The following is a 19,733-nucleotide window of genomic DNA, read 5'->3' on the forward strand; positions in this document are numbered from 1 at the left end:
ATTTTCGCCCCCTCCCCCACCCTATGATTCACTTCCGCTTCCATGGTTCCATCTGCTGCCAGATCCACTCCCAGATATCTAAAACACTTTATTTCCTCCAGTTTTTCTCCATTCAAACTTACCTCCCAATTGACTTGACCCTCAACCCTACTGTACCTAAGAACCTTGCTCTTATTCACATTTACTCTTAACTTTCTTCTTTCACACACTTTACCAAACTCAGTCACCAGCTTCTGCAATTTCTCACCCGAATCAGCTACCAGCACTGTATCATCAGCGAACAACAACTGACTCACTTCCCAAGCTCTCTCATCCACAACAGACTGCATACCTGCCCCTCTCCCCAAAGCTCTTGCATTCACCTCCCTAACAACCCCATCTATAAACAAATTAAACAACCTTGGAGACATCACATACCCCTGCCGCAAACCGACATTCACTGAGAACCAATTGCTTTCCTCTCTTCCTACTCATGCACATGCCTTACATCCTTGATAAAAACTTTTCACTGCTTCTAACAACTTGCCTCCCACACCATATATTCTTAATACCTTCCACAGAGCAACTCTAGCATATGTCTTGTCCAGATCCATAAATGCTACATTTGTTTTTCTATGTATTTCTCACATACATTCTTCAAAGCAAACACCTGATCCACACATCCTCTACCACTTCTGAAACCACACTGCTCTTCCCCAATCTGATGCTCTGTACATGCATTCACCCTCTCAATCACTCAATATATATTCACTCAATATATATATATATATATATATATATATATATATCCTCGATAAAAACTTTTCACTGCTTCTAACAACTTTCCTCCCACACCATATATTCTTAATACCTTCCACAGAGCATCTCTATCAACTCTATCATATGCCTTCTCCAGATCCATAAATGCTACATACAAATCCATTTGCTTTTCTAAGTATTTCTCACATACATTCTTCAAAGCAAACACCTGATCCACACATCCTCTACCACTTCTGAAACCACACTGCTCTTCCCCAATCTGATGCTCTGTACATGCCTTCACCCTCTCAATCAATACCCTCCCATATAATTTACCAGGAATACTCAACAAACTTATACCTCTGTAATTTGAGCACTCACTCTTATCCCCTTTGCCTTTGTACAAAGGCACTATGCACGCATTCCGCCAATCCTCAGGCACCTCACCATGAGTCATACATACATTAAATAACCTTACCAACCAGTCAACAATACAGTCACCCCCTTTTTTAATAAATTCCACTGCAATACCATCCAAACCTGCTGCCTTGCCGGCTTTCATCTTCCGCAAAGCTTTCACTACCTCTTCTCTGTTTACCAAATCATTTTCCCTAACCCTCTCACTTTGCACACCACCTCGACCAAAACACCCTATATCTGCCTCTCTATCATCAAACACATATAAAAAATATATCTATATATATTTTTTTTTTTTTTTTTTTGCTTTGTCGCTGTCTCCCGCGTTTGCGAGGTAGCGCAAGGAAACAGACGAAAGAAATGGCCCAACCCACCCCCATACACATGTATATACATACGTCCACACACGCAAATATACATACCTACACAGCTTTCCATGGTTTACCCCAGACGCTTCACATGCCTTGATTCAATCCACTGACAGCACGTCAACCCCGGTATACCACATCGCTCCAGTTCACTCTATTCCTTGCCCTCCTTTCACCCTCCTGCATGTTCAGGCCCCGATCACACAAAATCTTATTCACTCCATTTTTCCACCTCCAATTAGGTCTCCCACTTCTCCTCGTTCCCTCCACCTCCGACACATATATCCTCTTGGTCAATCTTTCCTCACTCATTCTCTCCATGTGCCCAAACCATTTCAAAACACCCTCTTCTGCTCTCTCAACCACGCTCTTTTTATTTCCACACATCTCTCTTACCCTTACGTTACTTACTCGATCAAACCACCTCACACCACACATTGTCCTCAAACATCTCATTTCCAGCACATCTACCCTCCTGCGCACAACTCTATCCATAGCCCACGCCTCGCAACCATACAACATTGTTGGAACCACTATTCCTTCAAACATACCCATTTTTGCTTTCCGAGATAAGTATCTTGACTTCCACACATTCTTCAAGGCTCCCAGGATTTTCGCCCCCTCCCCCACCCTATGATTCACTTCCGCTTCCATGGTTCCATCTGCTGCCAGATCCACTCCCAGATATCTAAAACACTTTATTTCCTCCAGTTTTTCTCCATTCAAACTTACCTCCCAATTGACTTGACCCTCAACCCTACTGTACCTAAGAACCTTGCTCTTATTCACATTTACTCTTAACTTTCTTCTTTCACACACTTTACCAAACTCAGTCACCAGCTTCTGCAGTTTCTCACATGAATCAGCCACCAGCGCTGTATCATCAGCGAACAACAACTGACTCACTTCCCAAGCTCTCTCATCGACAACAGACTTCATACTTGCCCCTCTTTCCAAAACTCTTCCATTCACCTCCCTAACAACCCCATCCATAAACAAATTAAACAACCATGGAGACATCACACACCCCTGCCGCAAACCTACATTCACTGAGAACCAATCACTTTCCTCTCTTCCTACACGTACACATGCCTTACATCCTCGATAAAAACTTTTCACTGCTTCTAACAACTTGCTTCCCACACCATATATTCTTAATACCTTCCACAGAGCATCTCTATCAACTCTACCATATGCCGTCTCTAGATCCATAAATGCTACATACAAATCCATTTGCTTTTCTAAGTATTTCTCACATACATTCTTCAAAGCAAACACCTGATCCACACATCCTCTACCACTTCTGAAACCACACTGCTCTTCCCCAATCTGATGCTCTGTACATGCCTTCACCCTCTCAATCAATACCCTCCCATATAATTTACCAGGAATACTCAACAAACTTATACCTCTGTAATTTGAGCACTCACTCTTATCCCCTTTGCCTTTGTACAATGGCACTATGCACGCATTCCGCCAATCCTCAGGCACCTCACCATGAGTCATACATTAAATAACCTTACCAACCAGTCAACAATACAGTCACCCCCTTTTTTAATAAATTCCACTGCAATACCATCCAAACCTGCTGCCTTGCCGGCTTTCATCTTCCGCAAAGCTTTTACTACCTCTTCTCCGTTCACCAAATAATTTTCCCTAACCCTCTCACTTTGCACACCACCTCGACCAAAACACCCTATATCTGCCACTCTATCAACAAACACATTCAACAAACCTTCATAATACTCACTCCATCTCCCTCTCACATCACCACTACTTGTTATCACTTCCCCATTTGCGCCCTTCACTGAAGTTCCCATTTGCTCCCTTGTCTTACGCACTTTATTTACCTCCTTCCAGAACATCTTTTTATTGTCCCTAAAATTTAATGATACTCTCTCACCCCAACTCACCTTTCTCTTGACCTCCTGTCTCTTTCTTTTATACATCTCCCACTCAATTTCATTTTTTCCCTGCAAAAATTGTCCAAATGCCTCTCTCTTCTCTTTCACTAATATTGTTACTTCTTCATCCCACCACTCACTACCCTTTCTAATCAACCCACCTCCCACGCTTCTCATGCCACAAGCATCTTTTGCGCAATCCATCACTGATTCCCTAAATACATCCCATTCCTCCCCCACTCCCCTTACTTCCATTGTTCTCACCTTTTTCCATTCTGTACTCAGTCTCTCCTGGTACTTCCTCACACAAGTCTCCTTCCCAAGCTCACTTACTTTCACCACCCTCTTCACCCCAACATTCACTCTTCTTTTCTGAAAACCCATACAAATCTTCACCTTATATATATATATATATATATATATATATATATATATATATATATATATATATATATATATATATATATATATAAATATATATATATATATATATATATATATATACAAGTAGTGGTGATGTGAGAAGGAGATGGAGTGAGTATTTTGAAGGTTTGTTGAATGTGGTTGATGATAGAGTGGCAGATATAGGGTGTTTTGGTCGAGGTGGTGTGCAAAGTGAGAGGGTTAGGGAAAATGATTTGGTGAACGGAGAAGAGGTAGTAAAAGCTTTGCGGAAGATGAAAGCCGGCAAGGCAGCAGGTTTGGATGGTATTGCAGTGGAATTTATTAAAAAAGGGGGTGACTGTATTGTTGACTGGTTGGTAAGGTTATTTAATGTATGTATGACTCATGGTGAGGTGCCTGAGGATTGGCGGAATGCGTGCATAGTGCCATTGTACAAAGGCAAAGGGGATAAGAGTGAGTGCTCAAATTACAGAGGTATAGGTTTGTTGAGTATTCCTGGCAAATTATATGGGAGGGTATTGATTGAGAGGGTGAAGGCATGTACAGAGCATCAGATTGGGGAAGAGCAGTGTGGTTTCAGAAGTGGTAGAGGATGTGTGGATCAGGTGTTTGCTTTGAAGAATGTATGTGAGAAATACTTAGAAAAGCAAATGGATTTGTATGTAGCATTTATGGATCTGGAGAAGGCATATGATAGAGTTGATAGAGATGCTCTGTGGAAGGTATTAAGAATATATGGTGTGGGAGGCAAGTTGTTAGAAGCAGTGAAAAGTTTTTATCGAGGATGTAAGGCATGTGTACGTGTAGGAAGAGAGGAAAGTGATTGGTTCTCAGTGAATGTAGGTTTGCAGCAGGGGTGTGTGATGTTTATGGATGGGGTTGTTAGGGAGGTGAATGCAAGAGTTTTGGAAAGAGGGGCAAGTATGAAGTCTGTTGGGGATGAGAGAGCTTGGGAAGTGAGTCAGTTGTTGTTCGCTGATGATACAGTGCTGGTGGCTGATTCATGTGAGAAACTGCAGAAGCTGGTGACTGAGTTTGGTAAAGTGTGTGAAAGAAAAAAGTTAAGAGTAAATGTGAATAAGAGCAAGGTTATTAGGTACAGTAGGGTTGAGGGTCAATTCAATTGGGAGGTGAGTTTGAATGGAGAAAAACTGGAGGAAGTGAAGTGTTTTAGATATCTGGGAGTGGATCTGGCAGCGGATGGAACCATGGAAGCGGAAGTGGATCATAGGGTGGGGGAGGGGGCGAAAATTCTGGGAGCCTTGAAGAATGTGTGGAAGTCGAGAACATTATCTCGGAAAGCAAAAATGGGTATGTTTGAAGGAATAGTGGTTCCAACAATGTTGTATGGTTGCGAGGCGTGGACTATGGATAGAGTTGTGCGCAGGAGGATGGATGTGCTGGAAATGAGATGTTTGAGGACAATGTGTGGTGTGAGGTGGTTTGATCGAGTAAGTAACGTAAGGGTAAGAGAGATGTGTGGAAATAAAAAGAGCGTGGTTGAGAGAGCAGAAGAGGGTGTTTTGAAATGGTTTGGTCACATGGAGAGAATGAGTGAGGAAAGATTGACCAAGAGGATATATGTGTCGGAGGTGGAGGGAACGAGGAGAAGAGGGAGACCAAATTGGAGGTGGAAAGATGGAGTGAAAAAGATTTTGTGTGATCGGGGCCTGAACATGCAGGAGGGTGAAAGGAGGGCAAAGAATAGAGTGAATTGGAGCGATGTGGTATACCGGGGTTGACGTGCTGTCAGTGGATTGAATCAAGGCATGTGAAGCGTCTGGGGTAAACCATGGAAAGCTGTGTAGGTATGTATATTTGCGTGTGTGGACGTATGTATATACATGTGTATGGGGGGGTTGGGCCATTTCTTTCGTCTGTATCCTTGCGCTACCTCGCAAATGCGGGAGACAGCGACAAAGTATAATAATAATAATAAAATATATATATATATATATATATATATATATATATATATATATATATATATATATATATATATATATATATATATATTATTTATTTTATTTATTATACTTTGTCACTGTCTCCCGCGTTAGCGAGGTAGCGCAAGGAAAGAATGGCCCAACCCACCCACATACACATGTATATACATACACATCCACACACGCACGTATACATTCCTATACATTTCAACTATACATACTTATACATACACAGACATATACATATACACACAGGTACATATCCATACTTGCTGCCTTCATCCATTCCAGTTGCCACCCTGCCACTCATGAATTGGCACCCCCCCTCCCCCACGTGCGCACGAGGTAGCACTAGGAAAAGACAACAAAGGCCACATTCGTTCTTACTCAAGTCTCTAGCTGTCATGTGTATTGCACCGAAACCACAGCTCCCTTTCCACATCCAGGCCCCACAGAAGTTTCCATGGTTTACCCCAGATGCTTCACATGCTCTGGTTCAATCCATTTCTACTGAACTCAGTAGAAATTTAAGAACATGAGTTAGACAGTGTTGAGAATACAGAATTTTTTCTCTTTAAAAACTATTTTTCTACTTCTTCATGGCCTTTTTTTCCCGTGTGGTTAGGAACCAGTCATCTTTCATCGTTTAATAATTACATTAGAAGCATGAGCAGGATTTTCAAATGAATGATAGATAGCTTTTTACTGTCTTTTGAACTGTCTTGTATCCTCAGGATCATTAAAGCTGGCTAATGTATTTGTATATTTTTATGTGCCACCTGTTTCTGTGTTACACATCATAGATAGGTAAATCTATATATTTTTTTTTAATTCCCTTTCCCTCTCACCTTTACATGCACAGAGAGGCCTTCAAAACTTGCTGGAATGGCATGCCCAGTGGCTGGAAGTGTTGGGGTTCTCAGAAGCACAGGGGCGCTGGTTTTACGCTCTTCTTGCTTGCCTGGAGAAGCCTCTCACTCCTGAGAGTTGCTCACAGATACGAGACATTGCCAGTATGTGTGTGCAAATCAGATCATCTTTAGTAAGTGCTTTTATTTATTCATATATTTATTTATTTTTTTTTTACAAATTGCTGAAAACCTATATGATATAAAAATGCAAGAAAAGTTTGTAAATTCCATAAATGCCTTCTGGCACTTTTATGTTCCCCTTCATAAATCATATTATTGGTACTTGTGTGCCTTATATAAATGTCTTGTTTGGGAAATATGGCATGACATCAGCTCAGTTTCCAAGTGTTGCTTGCTTCTGAATGTATTGAAATTTTATAAAAATTTGCTAATTTTAAACCCTTTTGAAATCACGTGAATTACATACAACTTTGCAATCATGACTTGGCCCAGAAAAAGTCATCAGATTTATTGTTTCTTATCATGCAGTACCTCGCACACATGAGGGGGGAGGGGGATGTTATTGCATGTGTGGCGAGGTGGCGATGGGAATAAATAAAGGCAGACTATGAATTATGTACTTTTTTTTTTTTGGTCGCAGTCTCCCGCGTTTGCGAGGTAGCGCAAGGAAACAGACGAAAGAAATGGCCCAACCCACCCCCATACAACATGTATATACATACGTCCACACACGCAAATATACATACCTACACAGCTTTCCATGGTTTACCCCAGACGCTTCACATGCCCTGATTCAATCCACTGACAGCACATCAACCCCGGTATACCACATCGATCCAATTCACTCTATTCCTTGCCCTCCTTTCACCCTCCTGCATGTTCAGGCCCCGATCACACAAAATCTTTTTCACTCCATCTTTCCACCTCCAATTTGGTCTCCCACTTCTCCTCGTTCCCTCCACCTCCGACACATGTATCCTCTTGGTCAATCTTTCCACACTCATTCTCTCCATGTGCCCAAACCATTTAAAAACACCCTCTTCTGCTCTCTCAACCAAGCTCTTTTTATTTCCACACATCTCTCTTACCCTTACGTTACTTACTCGATCAAACCACCTCACACCACACATTGTCCTCAAACATCTCATTTCCAGCACATCCATCCTCCTGCGCACAACTCTATCCATAGCCCATGCCTCGCAACCATACAACATTGTTGGAACCACTATTCCTTCAAACATACCCATTTTTGCTTTCCGAGATAATGTTCTCGACTTCCACACATTCTTCAAGGCTCCCAGGATTTTCGCCCCCTCCCCCACCCTATGATCCACTTCCGCTTCCATGGTTCCATCCGCTGCCAGATCCACTCCCAGATTTCTAAAACACTTTACTTCCTCCAGTTTTTCTCCATTCAAACTTACCTCCCAATTGACTTGACCCTCAACCCTACTGTACCTAATAACCTTGCTCTTATTCACATTTACTCTTAACTTTCTTCTTTCACACACTTTACCAAACTCAGTCACCAGCTTCTGCAGTTTCTCACATGAATCAGCCACCAGTGCTGTATCATCAGCGAACAACAACTGACTAACTTCCCAAGCTCTCTCATCCCCAACAGACTTCATACTTGCCCCTCTTTCCAAAACTCTTGCATTCACCTCCCTAACAACCCCATCCATAAACAAATTAAACAACCATGGAGACATCACACACCCGTGCCGCAAACCTACATTCACTGAGAACCAATCAGTTTCCTCTCTTCCCACACGTACACATGCCTTACATCCTCGATAAAAACTTTTCACTGCTTCTAACAACTTGCCTCCCACACCATATATTCTTAATACCTTCCACAGAGCATCTATATATATATATATATATATATATATATATATATATATATATATATATATATATATATATATATATATATATACTTTGAAATGTATAGGTATGTATATGTGCATGTGTTGACGTGTATGTATGTGTTTGTGTATGTGGGTGGGTTGGGCCATTCTTTCGTCTGTTTCCTTGCGCGGCCTCGCTAACATGGGAAAAAGCGACAAAGTATGATAAAGTATGATATATAATAAAATCATGAAATTAAATGAATACATGAACAAGTAAAGGATATGTACAAATGAGATCTAACACAACGTATATGGTCATGGTATAATGACAAATGTAACGTATAGATCACCCATTAGAGGCAGTGGTTTGTTGGTTGAGGATTAATAAGGAATGAGCCCTCAAACAAATTTAATGATGACGCTTATTACCATTTAAGAAAGAAATGCATCTAAATGATTTTACATAAAGTTAGCTAACATAATTTGCATGACCATGGTATAATGCTAAAATAATGCATAGATCTCCCAAGATAGGTGATGGAGGAGGTGATTGAAGGTGCAGCAGAAGTAGAGTAATATTACTTATCACTGTGTATGGGTACTATGTACACTTTTTTTAATGCTGGTTTGCCATTTCCCATATTAGTGAGGTAGTGCCAGGAATAGACAATGAAATGGCCTCATTCACTCACATCTCTTGCTTTTATGAATAATGCACCAAAATCACATCCCCTTATATAGAACCAGACCCCAAAAACCTTTTCTTGCTTTCCCTGATTATTTTGTATCCTCTGTTTTTGCACATAACCCACCCTATGGTAATGGGAATGTAATTAGTACATGGGTAGAAAATATGGCAACCAAAAATCTACTTAATGAAATAATCTACGTAATGAAAGATTTGAGCATTCAAAGTTCCCGCTGCTATGTTCACTGAGCATTGTCACCAGTGCTTGACCCATAACTACCACCAAGTCAAACATTAGTCTTCAATTAGTCTTGGTTCAAAACTCTGTGTTCAAAATATTTATATGATTGATAATACTGTAAAATATATTTTTCAAATATTTTTTCTCCACGGTTCTTTTTATTAGTTTCTTGACTAGTGCTTGAATTATTGATTATCTATATAATCAGTAAGATTTTTGAGAAAATAGGTGAAAGATGGATTTTTTTAGTTCACAAACATCCTACTTCAAAATATTCAAATTATAATGTGAATAATAGTCCTATTTTTTCTATATTTTGTTACACATTCTCTTCAGTTGGTTATTTCCTAACTCAGCAACTAATAATAATTCATGTAATTAGAAAAATATCGGTGAAAATAGGTGTACTAATGGAAGTGTTACATGGAACATGAATGCTTTCAATCCCAGAGGCTAACATCACCAACAGCTAAAACCATTCAACTTAGTGAATGATACAGTAAATGTATTCCTCATACAATTTTTCTTCCCATTTTTCTTCAGTAGAATCTTCCATAATGTATGAATAAATAAAGTACAAATTAAGAACTTTTTTCATACTTGATTGCCATTTCTCACAGTGAGGCAGCCCTGGAACAGATGAAGAAAGGCCATCTGTTTACATCTAGCTCTCATGTGTAATGCACTGAAAGTACAGCTCCCTATCACATCCAGGCCCTACAGACCTTTCTGTGATTTACCCCAGATGCTTCACATGTCCAGGTTCAGTCCATTGACAACATATTGACCCCAGTATACTCCATCATTCCAATTCACTCTATCCTGAGCATGCCTTTCAGAAAAATATAAGAGAAAATAGCTGAAATAAAATTCTATCTTAGCTTATATCTCCGTCAGTTCAGAACCATCGAGGTATAATCGATGATTCACATGGTAAATTTTATTTTTCATGCAATTAAGTTTAAATTTATAATTCTCTTTAGTAAGCTCTTACTCAATGCATGATTTAATGATTATCTATGTGTTCAGTAACATTTACGAGAAAATTGCTGAAATATTTAGAATTTTATCCATCTCTCACTCGTCTTGTGTTCCAGTAGGTTCTTCCCCAAGTCTGTCTGTCTGTTTATATGTCTGACACCCATTTCCTCAAGGGGGATGACCATGGCAAAAGAGCGTCCATAACTGGTGAACTCTAGTGCTGTTTTGTTGCCTTCTGTGCATCACCTTTAACAGGCCACTAGCAGAGGGCAATTCTAGCACAGTGTTTCCAGAGGCTCCTATTTAATGTTCTTAACAAGTGAGTCAGTTGTTGCTTGCTGATGAGACAGCGCTGTTGGCTGATTCGAGTGAGAAACTGCAGAGGTTGATGACTGAGTTTGGAAAAGTGTGTGAAAGGAGAAAGTTGAGAGTAAATGTAAATAACAGCAACATTATTTGCTTCTGCAGGGTTGAGGAACAAGTAATTTGGGACGTAAGTTTAAGTGGAGAAAATTTAGAAGAAGTGGAGTGTGTTAGATATCTTGGAGTGGACTTGGTAGTGAATGGAACCATGGAAGCAGAAGTGCGTCACAGGGTGGGGGAGGGGGCGAAGGTTTTGGGAGTGATGAAGAATGGGTGGAAGGAGAGTAGGTTATCTCAGAGAGCAAAATGGGTATGTTTGAAGGAATAGTGGTTCCAACAATGTTATATGGTTGCGAGTCATGGGCTATAGATAGGGTTGTGCGGTGGAGGGTGGATGTGTTGGAAATTAAATGTTTGCGGACGATATGTAGTGTGAGGTGGTTAGATTGAATATGTAACAAAAGAGTATGAGAGATGTGTGGTAATCAAAAGAGCAGTTGAGAGAGCAGAAGAGGGTGTGTTGAAATGGTTGGTCACATGGAGAGAAAGAGTGAGGAAAGATTGACCAAGAGGATATGTGTGCCTGTGGTGGAGGGAACAAGGATAAGCGGGAGACCTAATTGGAGGTGGAAGGATAGGGTGAAAAAGATTTTGAGCGATTGGGGCCTAAACATACAGGAGAGTGAGAGGAATAGAGTGAATTGGAACGATGTGGTATACCAGGGTCGAAGTGCTGTCAATGGACTGAACCAGAGCATGTGAAATGGTTAGGGTAAACCATGGAAAGGTCTGTGGGGCCTGGAAGTGGATAGGGAGCTGTGGTTTCAGTCCATTACACATGACAGCTAGAGACTGTGTGAATGAATGTGGCCTTTTTTGTCAGTTTTCCTGGCACTACCTGGCTGAAGTAGGGGGGTAGCGATGCTGTTTCCTGTTGGGCAGAGTAGTGTCAGGAATGCATAAAGGCAAGCAAGTATGTATAAGTACATGTGTATGTATGTGTATGTCTGTGTAAATGTGTGTATATGTGCATGTATGGGCATTTATGTATATGCATGTGTATATGAGTGTATGGGCCATTCTTCATCTGTTTCCTGGCACTACCTTGCTGATGCAGGAGACGGCGATCAAGTATAATAAAATATAATACAGAGTTCTTTTACCTAATGTATCTACCTAATATATCTCTGTGGTATTTCTGACTAATGCTCCTGCCTAATTTTCGTACCTACTACTACTCCCTAATGCTCTTGCCTGATGTTCTTACCTACTACTTCTATATATTGCTCCTACCATTTTGTCAGAAGGCAGGGCAAGAGCATAGCACTCATCACAGTAAAATCTAAAGTTATGAAGAATTAGTTGTGTGAGTTCAGTGTTGTAACACAGAGAGATTGTATATTTATGTACAGAATGCCAGCAGTCCACATTTGTGTGAGGTAGCTTGACAACCCCAGATGTGCTGGCTTGCTAGACAGCCATCACGAAAAGATAATAGGAAAATAGATAACTTCATGGGAAGTGGTAGCTGTATTAGGGTGAAAAATGAATTGTGTTATAGTCAGATTCTTATGATGTTTCCTAATTTCCAGACATCTTCCGACCACCCACATCTGCCTCATCTTAATGTGATCATCTGTATTGTGGCCAGATACTTTAACCAAGAGGATCTTGCTGATGGATAACTTGTGGAAGATAATATAAACCGTTGTATATGCTTTCTTGTCCTTTGATACTGTAGCATTCATATCAGATACTATAAGATGATGATACATATGGAAAAGTTTGTGTTTTGATATAAAGAAAGATTTTGATGATTCATCTTTTTGTGGAAGATGCATCGTCATTTAAATTGTAAACTTAGCTTTGAGTGCTTTAGAAGTAAAAGAATGTATTTTCAAAGGCTCCTGCAGCCAAAGGTTGTATTACTTCACGTAACAGGTAAATGCAGACTCCTTTGGAGTGAAAAGTTCTTAGATGAGACTCTGTGCCTGACAATACAGCCTTGCTAAAGGTGACATTTCAGTAGTGTTGTATCCTCTTGCCATTTTTGCATGTTTGTGAGGTAGTACCAGGAACAGATGAAGAAAGACCTTATGTACTCCATTCTCTAGCTGTCACTGAAACCACAGCCCCCTGTCCACAACCAGGCCCCACACACTCTGTTTCCCTTGGCTCCTTGATATTCTCTGGTTCAGTATAATAGTAGCACATTGGCCCCTTTCTACCCCTGTTTATTATGTTCCATGAATGCTTTTCACCCTCCTGCATGTCCAGGGCCTTAGCACTCAGAATCTTTTCACTCCATCCTTCCATCTCCAATTTGGTCTCGCCCCTTCTCTCTCTCTCCCCCCAACTCATAAATTTTTTTTGACCTCTCTCATTCTTTCCATATCCAGACCACTTCAGTATGTGCTCCTCAATCCTCAGAGATGGGGAGAAAGCATACTACCCACATATTTCCTGTGTATGTTCTGGATGTTATGGCTATGAGTTAAACAAAGCTCAAGGGTAAAGGGAAAGAATGGTTTGGAAGTGTCTTAGGAGTAAAGTCAGGGTTGGTGAGAGGACATTAACTAAGGAAGGAGTAGCATTACTACTGAAGAGGGTGTGTGTTAGAATGTAAAGAAGTAAATTTTTGATTGATATGGGTTAAATTGAAAGTGAGCAGTGATGATATGATTGATTATTAGTGATTATGCACCTGGCTGTGAGAAGAAAGATCATGAGAGGCAAGTGTTTTGGGAACAGTCAGCAGTTTTAATGTAAAATACTAGGTCTTGAAGAATGTGTGGAAGTCGAGAACATTATCTCGGAAAGCAAAAATGGGTATGTTTGAAGGAATAGTGGTTCCAACAATGTTCTATGGTTGCGAGGCGTGGGCTATGGATAGAGTTGTGCGCAGGAGGATGGATGTGCTGGAAATGAGATGTTTGAGGACAATATGTGGTGTGAGGTGGTTTGATCGAGTGAGTAACGTAAGGGTAAGAGAGATGTGTGGAAATAAAAAGAGCGTGGTTGAGAGAGCAGAAGAGGGTGTTTTGAAGTGGTTTGGGCACATGGAGAGAATGAGTGAGGAAAGATTGACCAAGAGGATATATGTGTCGGAGGTGGAGGGAACGAGGAGAAGAGGGAGACCAAATTGGAGGTGGAAAGATGGAGTGAAAAAGATTTTGTGTGATCGGGGCCTGAACATGCAGGAGGGTGAAAGGAGGGCAAGGAATAGAGTGGATTGGAGCGATGTGGTATACCGGGGTTGACGTGCTGTCAGTGGATTGAATCAAGGCATGGGGTAAACCATGGAAAGCTGTGTAGGTATGTATATTTGCGTGTGTGGACGTATGTATATACATGTGTATGGGGGGGTTGGGCCATTTCTTTCGTCTGTTTCCTTGCGCTACCTCGCAAACGCGGGAGACAGCGACAAAGTATAATAATAATAATAAAAAAAATATATATATATATATATATATATTATTTATTTTATTTATTATACTTTGTCACTGTCTCCCGCGTTAGCGAGGTAGCGCAAGGAAAGAATGGCCCAACCCACCCACATACACATGTATATACATACACATCCACACACGCACGTATACATTCCTATACATTTCAACTATACATACTTATACATTTTTTTTTTTTTTTTTTTTTTTTTATACATACACAGACATATATATATATATACACACAGGTACATATCCATACTTGCTGCCTTCATCCATTCCAGTTGCCACCCTGCCACTCATGAATTGGCACCCCCCCTCCCCCACATGCGCACGAGGTAGCACTAGGAAAAGACAACAAAGGCCACATTCGTTCACACTCAAGTCTAGCTGTCATGTGTATTGCACCGAAACCACAGCTCCCTTTCCACATCCAGGCCCCACAGAAGTTTCCATGGTTTACCCCAGATGCTTCACATGCTCTGGTTCAATCCATTTCTACTGAACTCAGTAGAAATTTAAGAACATGAGTTAGACAGTGTTGAGAATACAGAATTTTTTCTCTTAAAAAAACTATTTTTCTACTTCTTCATGGCCTTTTTTTTCCGTGTAGTTAGGAACCAGTCATCTTTCATCGTTTAATAATTACATTAGAAGCATGAGCAGGATTTTGAAATGAATGATAGATAGCTTTTTACTGTCTTTTGAACTGTCTTGTATCCTCAGGATCATTAAAGCTGGCTAATGTATTTGTATATTTTTATGTGCCACCTGTTTCTGTGTTACACATCATAGATAGGTAAATCTATATATTTTTTTTTAATTCCCTTTCCCTCTCACCTTTACATGCACAGAGAGGCCTTCAAAACTTGCTGGAATGGCATGCCCAGTGGCTGGAAGTGTTGGGGTTCTCAGAAGCACAGGGGCGCTGGTTTTACGCTCTTCTTGCTTGCCTGGAGAAGCCTCTCACTCCTGAGAGTTGTTCACAGATACGAGACATTGCCAGTATGTGTGCGCAAATCAGATCATCTTTAGTAAGTGCTTTTATTTATTCATATATTTATTTATTTTTTTTTTACAAATTGCTGAAAACCTATATGATATAAAAATGCAAGAAAAGTTTGTAAATTCCATAAATGCCTTCTGGCACTTTTATGTTCCCCTTCATAAATCATATTATTGGTACTTGTGTGCCTTATATAAATGTCTTGTTTGGGAAATATGGCATGACATCAGCTCAGTTTCCAAGTGTTTCTTGCTTCTGAATGTATTGAAATTTTATAAAAATTTGCTAATTTTAAACCCTTTTGAAATCACGTGAATTACATACAACTTTGCAATCATGACTTGGCCCAGAAAAAGTCATCAGATTTATTGTTTCTTATCATGCAGTACCTCGCACACATGAGGGGGGAGGGGGATGTTATTGCATGTGTGGCGAGGTGGCGATGGGAATAAATAAAGGCAGACTATGAATTATGTACTTTTTTTTTTTGGTCGCAGTCTCCCGCGTTTGCGAGGTAGCGCAAGGAAACAGACGAAAGAAATGGCCCAACCCACCCCCATATAACATGTATATACATACGTCCACACACGCAAATATACATACCTACACAGCTTTCCATGGTTTACCCCAGACGCTTCACATGCCCTGATTCAATCCACTGACAGCACATCAACCCCGGTATACCACATCGATCCAATTCACTCTATTCCTTGCCCTCCTTTCACCCTCCTGCATGTTCAGGCCCCGATCACACAAAATCTTTTTCACTCCATCTTTCCACCTCCAATTTGGTCTCCCACTTCTCCTCGTTCCCTCCACCTCCGACACATATATCCTCTTGGTCAATCTTTCCTCACTCATTCTCTCCATGTGCCCAAACCATTTAAAAACACCCTCTTCTGCTCTCTCAACCAAGCTCTTTTTATTTCCACACATCTCTCTTACCCTTACGTTACTTACTCGATCAAACCACCTCACACCACACATTGTCCTCAAACATCTCATTTCCAGCACATCCATCCTCCTGCGCACAACTCTATCCATAGCCCATGCCTCGCAACCATACAACATTGTTGGAACCACTATTCCTTCAAACATACCCATTTTTGCTTTCCGAGATAATGTTCTCGACTTCCACACTTTCTTCAAGGCTCCCAGGATTTTCGCCCCCTCCCCCACCCTATGATCCACTTCCGCTTCCATGGTTCCATCCGCTGCCAGATCCACTCCCAGATTTCTAAAACACTTTACTTCCTCCAGTTTTTCTCCATTCAAACTTACCTCCCAATTGACTTGACCCTCAACCCTACTGTACCTAATTACCTTGCTCTTATTCACATTTACTCTTAACTTTCTTCTTTCACACACTTTACCAAACTCAGTCACCAGCTTCTGCAGTTTCTCACATGAATCAGCCACCAGCGCTGTATCATCAGCGAACAACAACTGACTAACTTCCCAAGCTCTCTCATCCCCAACAGACTTCATACTTGCCCCTCTTTCCAAAACTCTTGCATTCACCTCCCTAACAACCCCATCCATAAACAAATTAAACAACCATGGAGACATCACACACCCGTGCCGCAAACCTACATTCACTGAGAACCAATCAGTTTCCTCTCTTCCCACACGTACACATGCCTTACATCCTCGATAAAAACTTTTCACTGCTTCTAACAACTTGCCTCCCACACCATATATTCTTAATACCTTCCACAGAGCATCTATATATATATATATATATATATATATATATATACTTTGAAATGTATAGGTATGTATATGTGCATGTGTGGACGTGTATGTATGTGTTTGTGTATGTGGGTGGGTTGGGCCATTCTTTCGTCTGTTTCCTTGCGCGACCTCGCTAACATGGGAAAAAGCGACAAAGTATGATAAAGTATGATATATAATAAAATCATGAAATTAAATGAATACATGAACAAGTAAAGGATATGTACAAATGAGATCTAACACAACGTATATGGTCATGGTATAATGACAAATGTAACGTATAGATCACCCATTAGAGGCAGTGGTTTGTTGGTTTAGGATTAATAAGGAATGAGCCCTCAAACAAATTTAATGATGACGCTTATTACCATTTAAGAAAGAAATGCATCTAAATGATTTTACATAAAGTTAGCTAACATAATTTGCATGACCATGGTATAATGCTAAAATAATGCATAGATCTCCCAAGATAGGTGATGGAGGAGGTGATTGAAGGTGCAGCAGAAGTAGAGTAATATTACTTATCACTGTGTATGGGTACTATTTACACTTTTTTAATGCTGGTTTGCCATTTCCCATATTAGTGAGGTAGTGCCAGGAATAGACAATGAAATGGCCTCATTCACTCACATCTCTTGCTTTTATGAATAATGCACCAAAATCACATCCCCTTATATAGAACCGGACCCCAAAAACCTTTTCTTGCTTTCCCTGATTATTTTGTATCCTCTGTTTTTGCACATAACCCACCCTATGGTAATGGGAATGTAATTAGTACATGGGTAGAAAATATGGCAACCAAAAATCTACTTAATGAAATAATCTACGTAATGAAAGATTTGAGCATTCAAAGTTCCCGCTGCTATGTTCACTGAGCATTGTCACCAGTGCTTGACCCATAACTACCACCAAGTCAAACATTAGTCTTCAATTAGTCTTGGTTCAAAACTCTGTGTTCAAAATATTTATATGATTGATAATACTGTAAAATATATTTTTCAAATATTTTTTCTCCACGGTTCTTTTTATTAGTTTCTTGACTAGTGCTTGAATTATTGATTATCTATATAATCAGTAAGATTTTTGAGAAAATAGGTGAAAGATGGATTTTGTTAGTTCACAAACATCCTACTTCAAAATATTCAAATTATAATGTGAATAATAGTCCTATTTTTTCTATATTTTGTTACACATTCTCTTCAGTTGGTTATTTCCTAACTCAGCAACTAATAATAATTCATGTAATTAGAAAAATATCGGTGAAAATAGGTGTACTAATGGAAGTGTTACATGGAACATGAATGCTTTCAATCCCAGAGGCTAACATCACCAACAGCTAAAACCATTCAACTTAGTGAATGATACAGTAAATGTATTCCTCATACAATTTTTCTTCCCGTTTTTCTTCAGTAGAATCTTCCATAATGTATGAATAAATAAAGTACATATTAAGAACTTTTTTCATACTTGATTGCCATTTCTCACAGTGAGGCAGCCCTGGAACAGATGAAGAAAGGCCATCTGTTTACATCTAGCTCTCATGTGTAATGCACTGAAAGTACAGCTCCCTATCACATCCAGGCCCTACAGACCTTTCTGTGATTTACCCCAGATGTTTCACATGTCCAGGTTCAGTCCATTGACAACATATTGACCCCAGTATACTCCATCATTCCAATTCACTCTATCCTGAGCATGCCTTTCAGAAAAATATAAGAGAAAATAGCTGAAATAAAATTCTATCTTAGCTTACATCTCCGTCAGTTCAGAACCATCGAGGTATAATCGATGATTCACATGGTAAATTTTATTTTTCATGCAATTAAGTTTAAATTTATAATTCTCTTTAGTAAGCTCTTACTCAATGCATGATTTAATGATTATCTATGTGTTCAGTAACATTTACGAGAAAATTGCTGAAATATTTAGAATTTTTATCCATCTCTCACTCGTCTTGTGTTCCAGTAGGTTCTTCCCCAAGTCTGTCTGTCTGTTTATATCTCTGACACCCATTTCCTCAAGGGGGATGACCATGGCAAAAGAGCGTCCATAACTGGTGAACTCTAGTGCTGTTTTGTTGCCTTCTGTGCATCACCTTTAACAGGCCACTAGCAGAGGGCAATTCTAGCACAGTGTTTCCAGAGGCTCCTATTTAATGTTCTTAACAAGTGAGTCAGTTGTTGCTTGCTGATGAGACAGCTCTGTTGGCTGATTTGAGTGAGAAACTGCAGAGGTTGATGACTGAGTTTGGAAAAGTGTGTGAAAGGAGAAAGTTGAGAGTAAATGTAAATAACAGCAACATTATTTGCTTCTGCAGGGTTGAGGAACAAGTAATTTGGGACGTAAGTTTAAGTGGAGAAAATTTAGAAGAAGTGGAGTGTGTTAGATATCTTGGAGTGGACTTGGTAGTGAATGGAACCATGGAAGCAGAAGTGCGTCACAGGGTGGGGAAGGGGGCGAAGGTTTTGGGAGTGATGAAGAATGGGTGGAAGGAGAGTAGGTTATCTCAGAGAGCAAAATGGGTATGTTTGAAGGAATAGTGGTTCCAACAATGTTATATGGTTGCGAGTCATGGGCTATAGATAGGGTTGTGCGGTGGAGGGGGGATGTGTTGGAAATTAAATGTTTGAGGACAATATGTGGTGTGAGGTGGTTAGATTGAATATGTAACAAAAGAGTATGAGAGATGTGTGGTAATCAAAAGAACAGTTGAGAGAGCAGAAGAGGGTGTGTTGAAATGGTTGGTCACATGGAGAGAAAGAGTGAGG

At 40.1% G+C, this 19,733-nt stretch overlaps 1 protein-coding gene across 3 annotated transcripts in view; it reads left to right on the forward strand.

Annotated features, from left to right (window-relative positions):
- Gem2 (Gemin 2) overlaps positions 1–19,733 on the forward strand; it is a 42,441-nt gene that overhangs the window by 18,361 nt on the left and 4,347 nt on the right. For 2 of the 3 annotated variants that reach the window (XM_071670594.1, XM_071670595.1), the window contains 2 exons: positions 6,641–6,820; positions 12,372–12,759. In XM_071670594.1, the coding sequence (XP_071526695.1) occupies positions 6,641–6,820; positions 12,372–12,464 (273 nt within the window). In that variant the 3' untranslated portion in view covers positions 12,465–12,759. Of the gene's footprint in view, positions 1–6,640; positions 6,821–12,371; positions 12,760–15,079; positions 15,260–19,733 lie in introns of those variants that run through there. The other variant, XM_071670596.1, reaches the window with a different exon arrangement.

Source organism: Panulirus ornatus, chromosome 15 (genome assembly GCF_036320965.1).
Source record: "Panulirus ornatus isolate Po-2019 chromosome 15, ASM3632096v1, whole genome shotgun sequence".
Taxonomy (NCBI): Eukaryota; Metazoa; Arthropoda; class Malacostraca; order Decapoda; family Palinuridae; genus Panulirus; species Panulirus ornatus.